Source organism: Prionailurus bengalensis, chromosome B4, assembly GCF_016509475.1.
Source record: "Prionailurus bengalensis isolate Pbe53 chromosome B4, Fcat_Pben_1.1_paternal_pri, whole genome shotgun sequence".
NCBI classification, from domain to species: Eukaryota; Metazoa; Chordata; class Mammalia; order Carnivora; family Felidae; genus Prionailurus; species Prionailurus bengalensis.
The window spans coordinates 134,062,018-134,076,217 of record NC_057358.1 but is presented as its reverse complement, the minus strand read 5'-3'; the positions used below and the strand labels follow the sequence as shown (position 1 = coordinate 134,076,217).

The 14,200-nt window shown below is 38.2% G+C and overlaps 1 protein-coding gene across 2 annotated transcripts in view; it reads left to right on the top strand.

Annotated features, from left to right (window-relative positions):
- SLC25A17 (solute carrier family 25 member 17) overlaps positions 1–14,200 on the top strand; it is a 45,151-nt gene that overhangs the window by 12,563 nt on the left and 18,388 nt on the right. Inside the window, exons 2-3 of one of the 2 annotated variants that reach the window (XM_043562696.1) lie at positions 10,772–10,832; positions 13,242–13,308. In XM_043562696.1, coding sequence (XP_043418631.1) covers positions 10,772–10,832; positions 13,242–13,308 — 128 coding nt within the window. The remainder of the gene's footprint in view (positions 1–10,771; positions 10,833–13,241; positions 13,309–14,200) is intronic. The other variant, XM_043562697.1, reaches the window with a different exon arrangement.

Below are 14,200 nucleotides of genomic sequence, written 5' to 3'. Positions count from 1 at the left end.
AGCCGGAGTCTGATACTTAACTGACTGAGCCACTCAGGTGCCCCTCCTCCATCTTTTTACTGGTTGTATTTGTGGTCTGGTCTTTCAGGTTGAGAGCTCTTGTGGTTGGTTACTTGGATGGCCCCCTAAAAGGCCTTTGGCATGTATTTTAATGAGATACCTGTGTAGTAAAGGTCTAAATTTAGATTTCTGGCTTTTTTCCTTCTTGATTTTGTCATTTTCCTGATTTTTATATACAGGGTAAAATGGTACTATTTAATGTCTGTTTGATTTTCTTTTGTTTAGTATTACTGTACTAAATTTTATAAAATTTTTGGAGGTGGGTATTAAGTAGAAATACGTTTCTTAGTTCACTTGTTAAATGTCCAGGGAACATGTTAAGAGTGGTGTTATGCTATGAGTGATGTTATGTAGTAATAGATTCGAAATGTGAATATGTTACCAACCTGCCCTTACACAATTTTATCATGAAATAAGAACAAAATTGAATAAACAGCAAAGGAATAAACACATTCACAAAGATTTAAAAATATTTATTTGCCAAGACTAGCAATAGTCCATTGTAAAATACTTAAAGTGAGATTTTGGTTTCTAACTAAGGAACTAATCAAAGCATCTCCTGAAAACTTCCCTTTATAATTTAAAAAAAAAAAACCTGTAAAATATTTCTTTAAAAAAAAATTTTTTTTTTTTACATTTATTTATTTTTGAGAGATAGAGCGTGAGCAGGGGAGGGGCAGAGAGAGAAGGAGACACAGAATCCAAAGCAGGCTCCAGGCTCTGAGCTGTCACCACAGAGCCCGTTGTGGGGCTCGAACTCACAAACCATGAGTTCATGACCTGAGCTGAAATCGGACACTCAACCAACTGAGCCACCCAGGTGCCTGTGTATAAAATATTTCTTAAGACAACATGAAAGCATTAATAAGGTGACAAGATAAGGAATTCTCAGACTAGAGAGTGAGTGAAGGCAGGACCTAGAGGGAAAGAGAACATTTGCCTTGCAAGAAGTGATTAAGCAGGTAAACATGAGCTTTAGATTTGTAGCTTTCCGAGATACAGAGAAGAGAAGGAACCCAATCTGCCTGTAGACAGGAAGTCCAGTAGCAGATCACCCAGTAAACCTGGAATCCCAATGGAATCTGCTGTAGACATGAATGGAAAATAATCTTACTCCTCCCTAGGAATATCAGCTGTCTCCAGTCTTGGCACTGTTTTGAGTAGGGAAATCACTGAACTTTCCCTCTTAGGTTGCAGCCTGAATTCTCACTACTTGGATGATTTGAAAACCTGAAGCCAGTAATTGAACTTGAAGTGATTCAGGTGTGTGGGACCCCAAAGTGCCTTGCAGAAATCCTTTCCAGAAGCACATTATGATGTTTAAAAGAATGCCCCCAAATAAAATTGTCAGGGAAATGAGCAGTTCAAACTAAACTCACAGAGAAACAAGGCATTGTGAACAAAAACATAGCAGACAGCAACAACAATCGGAAAATGGAATTTTCAGTCACAATCTTAAGCTATTTAGTATGTATAAGAGAAAGAAAGACTACCAAATATGTGTGAGGGTACAAGAAACCAAGATTGGCTAAGCATACTTGAAAGTTAACCAAGTAGAGTATCTAGAAATGAAAAGTAAAATAACTGAAATTTGAGAGTGGAAGCATGATAGTCGTGGGAACGCTGAATACTTATTTAAGCAAAATCACAGTTGAAGGATGGGACATGAAGAGCGTAGTAGAACAGAGCTAAATTCTCACTGTCTATAATATGAGATAAATAATGTCTGAAATTGATGAATCAAAAGATACTGGGATACTTTTTAATTATGTGGAGATATTTAGATTTCAAAAGAAACACCTAAAAGATGCTAAAATAATTGCCTGTGGGGAGGAAGATTGGGTAAAATGGAGAAGAGTGGGGAGGAACGACTGTATTTTGCCATTTGTATTACATCATTTTTTAAAACTATGTGCATGCTTTTGTTTTGATCAAATAAAAATTTAAAGGTAAGATAATTAGTGCATAGCTGTAAATTGATAATTGAAGTTGAGTAATAGGCTTATCAATAAATAAAAACAGGCTTATCAATATATTAGACACAACTGAGGATAGAATTAGCAGTAGCTGACCCCTGATTCTCATTTGCAGTGATTGTAATCAGAAAACTGTGGAGTGTTTTCTTCACTTTGCTGAGAGAAGATGATATTACCCTAGAATGCTATATCCAGTGAAAATCTTTAAAACGTATGTGAAATGGGGGCGCCTGGGTGGTTCAGTTGGTTGAACGTCCAGCTTCAGCTCAGGTCATGATCTCACAGTTGACAAGTTTGAGCCCCGCATTGGGCTCTGTGCTGACAGCTCAGAGCCTGGAGCCTGTTTTGGATTCTGTTCCCTCCCCTGCTTACGTTCTGTCTCTCAGAAAACAAAATAAAGTGTTAAAAAAAAAAAAAAAGACCTCATCAAGAAAGTAAAAACAACAGAATAGGAGAACATATTTATAAGTCCTATATCTGTTAAGGGTCTAGTATCCAGAATATATAAAGACTGCCTACAACTCAGTAATAGGCAAATACTCCAATTAAAAGATAGACAAAGGATTTGAATAGCCATTTCTCCAATAAAGATAAAGAAGTGACCACTATACGTGAAAAGATGCTTGGCAGCATTAATTATCAGGGGAATGCAAATCAAAACAACAATGAGATACCATTTCACACCCACCAGGATGGCCATAATCAAAAGGACAGATAATAACAAGTATTGCAAATTTATGGGGAAGTTGGAGACCTCATATTTTACTGGTGAGAATTTAAAATTGTGCAGCACTGTGGAAAATAATTTGGTAGTTCCTCAAAATGTTAAAGTTACCAGATGACCCAGCAGTTCTACTTCTAGAGAATTGAAAACCTATATTCAAAAAATTTGTACCCAAATGTTTATGGCAACATTATTCATAAAGCAGAAAAATGGAAGCAACTCAAATGCATCAACTTGATGAATGGGTAAACAAAATGTGATGTGTCCATACAACAGAATATTTTTCAGCCATAACACAAAATGCAGTTCTGATTCTATAACATGGATGAGCCTTGAAAGAAGCCAGTCACAAAAGATCATGTATTATTTGATTCCATTTATATGAACTATCCAGAACAGGCAAATAGAGACAGAAAATAGATTAGTGGTTGCCAGGGTGTGGGAGAAGGAGAGAATGGAGAGTATTTGCTAATGGGTACAGGTTTCCTTTTGGGATAATTAAAATGGAGTTAGTGGTGATGATTGCACTTCTGTGAATATATTAAAAACCACTGAGTCATAAAGAAAAAAACCTATCAGACACAGCTAAAACACTTGGAAATGAATAGCCTTTAAATCAAGCTTGGAAAAGAAGAAAGACTTAAAATTAATCAACTAGGCATCCGTCTCAAGAAGTTAGATAAAAATATCAAATTTAGGGGTGCCTGGATGGCTCAGTTGAGCATGACTTCGGCTCAGACCACGATCTCACGGGTGGTGAGTTCGAGCCCCACATTGGGCTCTCTGCTGTCAGTGCAGAGCCTTCTTCAGATCCTCTGTCCCCTTCTCTGCTCCTCCCCTGCTTGCATTCTCTCTCTCTCTCAAAAATAAGTAAACATTTTTAAAAAATTTTAATTCTATCAAAATTAACCCAAAGAATGGAAAAGAGGGGCACCTGGGTGGCTCAGTTGGTTAAGCCTCTGCCTCCTGATTTAGGCTCAGGTCATGATCTCACAATTTGTAAGGTGGAGCCTTATGTCAGGCTCTGCATTGACAGCATGGAACCTGCTTGGGATTCTTTTTCTCCCTATGTCTCTCTCTGCCCCTCTCCTACTCTGTCTCTCTCTCAAATAAACATTAAAACAAAATAATCCTTTAATAAATGATTAGGTCTAAGGTGATAATTGTAGGCTATACATATTCTTCTTAGAGTTACTTGCCTTTTATTTTTTTTTAATGTTTACTTTTTATTGAGAGAGGGGGAGAGAGAGAATTCTAAGCAGGCCCAGCGCTGTCAGCACAGAACCTGATCCCACGAACTGTGAGATCACGACCTGAGTTGAAACCAAGAGTCAGGCACCCCCTAGAGTTACTTGCCTTTTAGAGAATTTCCTGGAGAGGACAGTGGCCAGCCCAAAGGTAGTTGATGTTTTCAGTTGATGTCACAATGGCATAATGCAGTTGAAAGGGATATTAGAAGTGTTGCGTTAAATAATTGTTCATAATGTACAGTTATCATATTCAGCGGCATGTTTGTAACAGCAGTTCTCTTTTTGGTTGAGACTTTTTGGTCTCAAACTTTTTTTTTTTAATTTTTTTTTAATGTTTATTTATTTTTGAGACAGAGAGAGACAGAGCATGAACAGGGGAGGGTCAGAGAGAGAGGGAGACAGAATCTGAAGCAGGCTCCGGGCTCTGAGCTGTCAGCACAGAGCCCGATGTGAGGCTCGAACCCACGGACCGCGAGATCATGACCTGGGCTGAAGTCGGACGCTCAACCGACTGAGCCACCCAGGCGCCCCGGTCTCAAACTTTTTATACTCTTAAAAATTATTGCAGACTCTGAAGAGCTTTTGTTTATGTGGTTGTAACTATCAATATTTATTAGAAATTAAAATTGAGAAGTCATTAGGTATTTCTTTATTAACAATATTAAACCTGTTACATGTTAACATATATAACATTAAAAAAATCATTTTCCCCAAAATAGTAAAAATAGCAACATTATTATTGTATATTTTTGCAAACCTTTCTAATGTTTGACCGAAGAGAAGATAGCTGGTTCCTTGTATCCGCTTCTGCATTCAGTCTCTTACAATATCACATAGCCTGTACCCTCTAGAAAACTTCACTACATGCTGTGAGCAAATGAGAATGAAAAGGCAAATAATGTCATAGTGTTCCTATGAAAATACTTTTAATCCTGCGGACCCCTACAAAGTGTTTGAGGACTTCCAAGGAGCCCCAGACCATACTTAGAGAATTCCTAGGCTATATTCTCTTGTATTCTGATATCTTTAAAAATATATATTTGCCTAAACTAAATATGTGTTAGCTAAAACTAACACGTGCTTATTGTTAAAAAAAAGTTAATAATTACGTGGAGGGTCAATGAGGGACCCTTTCCTCTCCTCACATATTCACTGTTAAGTTTTTGTGTGTGTGAGTTTCCCAGATTGTGTGTGTGTGTGTTGTGTACACTTTTATTTATTTTTTTGAAGTTTATTTATTTTTGGGAGAGGGAGTGTGCATGCATGTGACCACGAGCAGGGTAAGGGCAGAGAGAGAAGGAGAGAGAAAAATCCCAAGCAGGCTTCATGCTGTCAGCAGAGCCCAACGCAAGGCTCACTCTTGGAAATCATGAGATCATGGCTTGAGCCGAAATCAAGAGTTAGATGCTTAACTGACTGAGCCATTTAGGCACCCCGTATTGTGTTCACTTTGATAAGCGGAAGAGAAGAGTCAAGTTAAAAATCATTTATGTCTTGACTGAAAAAAGATTGAGAATAAGATAGAACCGTGAACAGGGAACTAGGAGTCCGAGAGCTCTGGGTTCTGACTCAGCCTCTGTCACTCGGGCTTTGGGCATACCTCTTCACCATCCTGGCTCAGACTCCTCAGTTCTCGGGTGACAGGACTCCACACAAGGTGATCCAGGTGCCACTGATGTAGGAATTAATTTATTTCCCAAGATCTAATGGTTAAATGCCAGAGAGGGATGGTAGAAAGTTGTAACTAAAAATATTTCCTCCTGGTGAGACACCAGAAGGTTGTTTCTCTGGAAATGGATTCTTTTAAATGGTAATTAATGTTCAGCAGTAGAACTCCCACTTAGATGGTTAGAATTCTGTGGGACTCAAAATAATGGATTTATTTTTATGCCTCTCTGGCACAGCAGTATTGTACATCGTGGTTATCGTCTCAGTATTTTGTGCCTTCTAATTTTATGTCAGTGAACAGACAGTCCTAGGGAGGGGAGAAAAAAACCACTGAGTATGTATGAAAGAGGAATTTAATGCAGATTCTAAAAAGTCATGTGCTTTTATAGCTTGGCACGAGACTCGCATCTATAATCAATATTGTCCTTCAGGTAGCAGCTGCTTAGGAAAACGAAAGCAGTCATCTGTGTGTTTGCTTGGTGAGGAGACAAATATAGCAAATCCCCAATGTACAGAATAGCTGTGTTCCAGATTTATCTTTAGCATTTTGAATACATTTTCTCATGGATGTTCGGTTTATTTATAGGTGCATACAGTCATACATGAATTTAACAAGTTCAGGGTTTATGCTATACCGGGCTCTATGCTGAGTTTCCAGACTGGTACACAAAAAAAGGTTTGACACCTAAAATAGGTCCCATACTAGCCCCCCCTTTTTTTTCTTTTCCAGTAATTTTTAGTAGTATATTAGTAAAATTTTTTTCAAGTATTAATTACAACAGTGGTTAAGAGCGTGAACTCTGGAGCCAGGCTGTCAATGTTCAGACACAGATTCTGCCACTTACAAAGTGTATAACTTTAGGAAAAGTTATAAAACTTCTTGGTGTTTTTTTTTCCTCGTGTAAAATGGAGAGAATACTAGTACATACCTCATCAGGTTGTTGCGAGGATTAAGTGTTTTTGTTTTTGACTGTATAATTCACATAATATAAAATTAACCATTTTATTATTTTTTTTTAATTTTTTTTTTTTCAACGTTTTTATTTTTATTTTTGGGACAGAGAGAGACAGAGCATGAACGGGGGAGGGGCAGAGAGAGAGGGTGACACAGACTCGGAAACAGGCTCCAGGCTCCGAGCCATCAGCCCAGAGCCTGACGCGGGGCTCGAACTCACGGACCGTGAGATCGTGACCTGGCTGAAGTCGGACGCTTAACCGACTGCGCCACCCAGGCGCCCCTAAAATTAACCATTTTAAAGTGTACAGTTCAGGGCCACCCATCTGGCTCAGTCCAAAGAGCATGCAACTCTTGATCTCGAGGTCCTAAATTCAAGCCTAATATCGGGTGTGGAGATTACTAAAAAACAAACTTTAAAGTGTACATTTCAGCAGTACTTAGTACATTCACAGTATTGTGCAACTCCTACGTCTGTATCATTCCAAAACGTTTTGAATAAACACAACGTAGTATATATACACAATCGAATATTACTTGGCCATAAAAAGGAATGAAGTACTGATATATGCTCCAAAGTGGATAAACCTTGAAAACATTATGCTACGTGAAAGAAGTCATACACAAGAGGTCACATTTTGCATGAATGTTTTTATATGAAATATCAGAGTCAGGGCTGAGTGGAGGGGGAAATAGAACATGCCTGCTTTTCTTTTGAGGTGATGAAAATCTTTTGGAATTTGATAGAGGTCGTGGTTGCACGACATTGTGAATATACTAAATGTCACTGGTATACTGTTAAATGTTTTTTTTGTTGTTGTTTTTTTGTTTTAGTGTTTCTTTGTTGTGTGTGTGTGTGTGTGTGTGTGTGTGTGTGTGTGTGTGTGTGTTTTTGTGAGAGCACGAGCAGAAGGGGGCAGAAAGAGGGAGACAGAGGATCCAAAGCAGGCTCTGTGCTGACAGCAGCAAGCCCGATATGGGGCTCCAACTCACCAACCATGAAATCATGACCTGAGCTGAAGTCGGACGCTCAACCAAGCCATCCAGGCGCCCTGAATGGCATACTTTTAAATGGTTAATATATGTTATGTGAATTCCACTTCAATTTAAAAGTGGTAATGAAGCCACTTGATCAATTAGACTGGCAAAAAATTCTTAGGCGACCAAAGCCAGCATCTGCTTAATTCTGAGGGTTTCTACTCTTCTTTCTGCCTCCAGTTGATTTCCCTTACTTTCTTGTGAGCTCAGCTAAGCATTTAAAGGATGTTTGTTATATTTTTTTTATGTTATGTAACAGTACTAGGTATTTTGCACCATGTTGTCTAGACCACCATATTGCTGGAAATGGAAGCCCTCATTTCACCCTTAAATTTTTAACTCTCACATTTAAACTTAGGTTTTCTAACAAAACCTGGAATAAATGTGTGTGTCTGTGTCTGTGTCTTCTCCTTAAATAGGTAAAACTGGTAAGCTTTTCATTTCCTCCCCATTCTACACTCCTCCCCCCTGCCTATGCTTGTTTACTGCTGCTGGCCTCCAGGGGAATGTGATGAAAAGGTGGCATTGTCTTCCCGCAGGGTATGACAATGGCAAGCTTTCTGGTCTCAAGTTTTTCCTAGTTTCCCCCATTCTGACTGAGTGTTCCTGACAGATAAACCACCTGAGACTGAGACACCTGACTTCAGTTGTTAGGGTACCCAACTAATCAACCAGAAAGTCACCCCAGAGCTCCCTTCTGCTTCCCAATGCTCATTCTCACCATTTGTAGTAATCCTGTTATATTAGAGTTCTATTGGTGCTGTAACAAATTACCCCAGGTTAAGTGGATTAAAACAACACAGATTTTATATCTGTAGGTCCATAGGTCAGAGGTCGGATGCAGGTCTCACTGAGCTAGAATCAAAGGTGTCAGCAGGGCTGTGTTCTTTAATGGAGGCTGTAGGGGAGAATCCATTTCCTTGCCTTTTCTGGCTTCTAGAGACACTTTTTTCCTTGACTAGTGACCCCTTTGTCTAAAAGCCATCAGTAGTGGTTGAACCTGCACATTGCCTTACTCCCACGTATTCTAGCTCCTTCTACTTTTAAGGACCCTTGTGATTACATTGGACCCACTCACATAATCCAGAATAATCTCCCTATTTTAAAGTCGGTGATCAGCAACCTGCCATGTAATACAATGTGTTCACGGGTGCTGAGGATTAGGCCATCGACATCTTTCAGGGGACTGTTATTCTGCTTACCACACCTATCTCCTGTGCATTTTGTCTGTGAGTTCTTTCAAAATAGCCTCACTGCTATCCTTTTAATTTCTGGTCCACCAATAGACCCTTCTTTGTTTTTCTATACAACACTTTCATATATAAGCCTTTTCTGTGATCATTAGTGATTGGAATGAGGGAGGAGGCAATGCTGGGTTTTCAGTTCACTATCTTGATCTAGTCTTTCCACTCCTAATAAGTTTTACACTTGATCTTAGTCAAAAGGCCGAGAAACAATTCCAGTACTAATAAATTTTAAAAAGTTTTTTTAGTTTTACTAAATTTGAACTCATTTTACTAGATTTGAACTTTTTATGTTAGTTCCTGAGGAGGTAATAGACCATTGAGCTCTTTGGACTGGCTGTTCTCTTTATCTTGGTGTAAGATGTACTTCCCTTTAAGATTTCAAGGTAGGTAGGCAGGGGTTTCTAAGTTAGGAACTTTGGGTGTATGTTTAAAGCTGGCAAGGAAGAGGAATGGAGATGTCCCAGTTGTTTGAAAAAGTTTCCAGACAGGATTTTTCTGCCTGAAATGCCCCGTTTATGCAATACCGGCATGGACACGTAGTACTATGCAATAGGAAAAAAAATGCCACAGCCTTAATAACCTTAGTAAGCATTGTCCAGCTTTGCAGTCCTCATTTTTCTTGGAAATTGCCTGTAACGCGAGCAAGGATGCCAGAAGCATCTCTGTAGACTATAAGCCTTTGTAGGTCCAGTGTTCCTTGGGACATCAAATATTACCTAGTCCTTACTAGAAAAGAACATTTATATTGGAGTCATCAAAAAAGCATAAATAACTGAAGGGTAAGTTGAATAAATATTTCATTAATCTATGTTATACAAAGAGATAGAGTGAACAGTCTTATAATCCTGTAGAGGAGACATATAAACAAGTGCCGTGGGAACACAGAGCATGAACAACATATCGTAATGTAACCTGATAGGCAGGGGGTGGTAACATTCAATCTGAGGTTTGAAGCATTCTAATAGGACAATACAGTGCTCTCCCTTGTCAAACAGGCTGACCTATTTAAATAGCTAAGCGATCTGGCAAATGTTTCTTCTTATCTATAAAGTTGACCTAATTTCCAGTTGTTACCATGATTAAAATACTGTACATAACCATTATTAGATCAGTAGCTCAACACTTGATACTCTGCCTGAGAATATATACCAGTGGGCCTCCATCTAGGTTGAGAACCATAAACCCACCTGGAGATTTCATCTGTATAATTTCATCCCTAACTATATGCTTGTGGTTTTTATCTGTCATAAAGTTTTATGAATGGAAAGACCGGTTGCTGGCTTCTTTCCCTGATAATTTTTATCATTGTGTTACCCTGGATGAATTATTTATAGAATATTGAGCTGAGATTGTCCCTATTTTATTTCAAACACAAGTAAACAAAGCTATTGTAAAGAACAATATGATTTTTATACCTCTTTTACTTTGTGGTAAATACATTGACTAAGCAAAAAGACTAGAAGTATTTATCTGTTTTATTACTAGATATTTTGGCTTGTAAGGTTATCAGAGAATAGGAACAGCAACTGATCTATAAAAGGTTAAAAAAATCAATTTATCTGCTATTTTTTATGTGTGTCCTGGGTTGCAAACCTCTATGTTTTTCTCTTCAGGGACCCACTTCATTTTCTTTTTCAGTATGAGAGAGAAAAAGATTTCTTCTGGAAAATGAAATACTTGTGTTTAAGTGTATAACTTTAGAACTTGAACAGAAATAATCCCAATATTGTATATGTCTGTTCACTGGAAATCTGATTTGACCCCCGGTTAATAATGAACTTTTGTTCATTTAAAAGTTGTGGCTCTTTATTTTTGTGAAACTATAATGGCTAAAGTCTTTTCAAATTTTTCAGGGAAGTGTGACAGCAATGACAGTATTCTTTCCCTTGGATACAGCTCGACTTCGACTTCAAGGTGAGTAACTTTTCTAGGCATCATATTCTTTTCATTTGGTGTCAGGAAACAAACAAATTTTTCTAGTAACGTAAGAATATCTGTTTTGTTAGGGATCTACCCTTGTCCTTTTCCACTGACTTTAAATACTGGCCATCAGTGCTGTTTCCTCATTAACAGAGAGGCGTTCATAAATGAGTCATAGCCTCAAGCATTCTCTAATCTGAGAGAACCTGAGTGGGCTTGCTTTAGTACTTTAGAATCATTACAATTCTTTCCAATAAACAATATGACTTTTTTAAAAAGATTTTATTATTTTTTTAAAGTAATCTCTACACCCATTATGGAGCTCGAACTTACAACCCCAGGATCAAGCGTTACATGCTCTACCAACTGAGCCAACTAGGAGCCCCAACAATATGACTTTTTAAAGGCACAATGTGGAGAGTTTTTGCTGGGAGTAGATCTTCTCAAAAGAGAACAGAGAAGAAATAGGAAATGCATTGAAGCCAAACACCCACTGTCACTGCTAAACTGGGCATGTAGTCTTAGTTTGCCTTTTTTTGCATTATTGGACTGTGCAACCCTCTATAATTCCTGCTTGTTTTTCCCTCAGTATTTTTCAACTTGAAATTATAAACCTGTGCCAGAACTTACATGAAGAAATAAAAGAGTAAGATTAGCTTTGAATAAACTAATTCCTACCATAAAACCCTTCATGGCTATTATTTTACATTAATTTTAGAGTTTTGTGATTGGTAATAATTTCACATGACTCAAAAGCCAAAAATCTATAAAACGATACACAGTATGGTGGAAAATCTCACTGTAATCTGCCCCTTCTTTCCCTCTCTTCTCTCCCTTGGAGATAATGTCTTTATTAATCTCTCAAATAGTCTTGCAGAGTTTTGTTATGGAATAACAAGCAAGTAAAAAAATATATATAGGGGCACCTGGGTGATTCAGTTGGTTGAGTGTCTGATGTCAGCTCAGGTCATGATCTCAAGGTTCTTGAGTTCGAGCCCCACATCAGGCACGCTGCTGTCAGCCTGTCAATGCAGAGCCTGTTTCAGATCCTCTGTCCCCCTCTCTCTGCCCCTCCCCAACTTGCACGCTCCCAAAAATAAATAAATATTAAAAAAAAATAATATATACATTCTTAGTTTTCTCCCTTTCTTACACAAAAAGCATTTTTGCTACCCTGTTCTGCACCTTATATTTTTCACTTAACAGCATATTGTAAATGCCTTCCAAATCAATGCTTTGGGAGCTTCTTCATCCTTCTGACTGTAGAGTGTTCCATAGTGTGGATGCTCCATAACCTGTTTACCCTTCCCCCTTTCTAGATTCTTGGGTGGTTTCTTCTCTTTTGTAGAATAGACTTGTTCATATGCTGCTTTGTTTTTGTAAGTTCAATGTGATAAATTCCCAGAAATGAGATTGCTGGATCAAAGGGTTAAACCTGTTTGTAAATTTTTTTTTTTTTTTTTTACAATCGTTGCATTTGTCTTTTATTTTATTTTTATTTCTTTTTTTTTAATATAATTTATTGTCAAGTTAGCTAACATACAGTGTATACAGTGTGCTCTTGACTTCGGGAGTATATTCCTGTGATGCATCACTTACATAGGACACCCAGTGCTCATCCCAAAAAGTGCCTTCCTCAATGCCTGCCACCCATTTTCCCTGTAATGTTTTTTTTAATGTTTATTTTTGAGAGAGAGACAAAGTGTTAACAGGGGAGAGGCAGAGAGAGAGAGGGAGACACAGAATCTGAAGCAGGCTCCAGGCTCTGAGCTGTCAGCACAGAGCCCGAAGTGGGGCTTGAACTCATGAACCGAGTTTGAGCCCTCCTAGGTGAGGCTCTTAGGTGCTGAGTGAGCCTCCTAGGTGCCCCAATTCTCATCCTTTTGAGACCTTTTAGTTTTTAGGTTAGGAAACCGAGCACAAGCGTAAAACTTTGAAAACTTGAGTTTTAATCCTGGCCCTGCTGCCAACTACATGTGTCCTTCACAGCTTTTGGGTCTGTAGCCTCTTCCCTAACAGGGAGATGGTAATTTATTTCCACTCTACTTTATAAGATGTTAAGATAAAAATGAGAATATGTAACTTCGAGAAAAAAAAAAAAAGCCCCAAACAAGATAAGCCTTATGAAATAGAAGATCTCCTGTCACATCTTTTGCTTTGGAAATTAGGTGTTGAATTAAAATGCTTTATGGTTCGTGAATACCAGATGAAACCCAAGGGATCCACAGTTGGGAATTGAGCACATGGGAACAAGGAGGGTTGTTGAGTTCTGAGGCAAGCTAAGGAGCTCAAATAGGGCGGGAGATCGCTCAGGTGAGGTAAATGGCATTTCAGTGAAACTTGCTGATGCTGAAGATCATAATTCTCAGATTTAGTTTAAATGTATATTCTTTCATCTTATAGTTGATGAGAAAAGAAAGTCCAAAACTACACACATGGTGCTCCTGGAGATCATTAAGGAAGAAGGCCTGTGAGTACCAACCACCTTGCTCGTCCTCGTTAGAGCAGGCAGCCCGTTGGGAGATTGCCAGGCTTCTGGCAAATCTGCACTCTCTCTTCCCGTTCTCGCAGCCTTACAGTAGTTGTGGATTTTAATTGCCCAACTTATAAGTACATAATTGTTTTCACCTCCTTGAAGTTCTGTGGTTGGTTGGCCATTTTGACTCTTGATCACAGAGTCTTCCATGAAACCAATGCTTTATGGTTTTGTTTTGTTTTTTACCGTGAGCTGAAGAAGGTGATAATTTAGTTTGTTCTATGATATATTCAGACAGATTATGTACTTCTTTTGGTTGTTTTCTTTTTACTTTTTATTTGGAAATAATTTCAAATGCACAAAAAATTATGAAACTAAAAATAGTACAAAGAATATCAGTATATGCTTTATGCAGATGGACCTATTATACTTTTTCCCATTTATTTTACCATCTGTGCTCATATTCTCTCCCCTCTCACCCTCCCTCTTCTCTGTTACACACACACACACACACACACACACACCACACAAACTTTTTTCAAAATTATTTAAGAGTAAGGTACACACCATACATCAAAGCTTTTACCCCTATCACATTAACAATTTTAAAGAATATAACTCCCCTCCCTTTTTTTTTTAATAACATACTTCTCATTTTAACTTTGCCTCACATTTCTTTATGATTAGATTGAAGCTTTGCATTCTTGGCCAGAGTAATGCATAGGTGATATTGTGTCCTTAGGATATCACATCTGGAGTCACATATTGTCCACTGGCCCATCATTGCTTAATTATGGTTTCTCAGATTTGGGTTAGCCACTGAATAATTTTACCTCTCTTGCAACTATAAACAGTCTATGAAAAGAAACTTTAGTATCAGTATTAA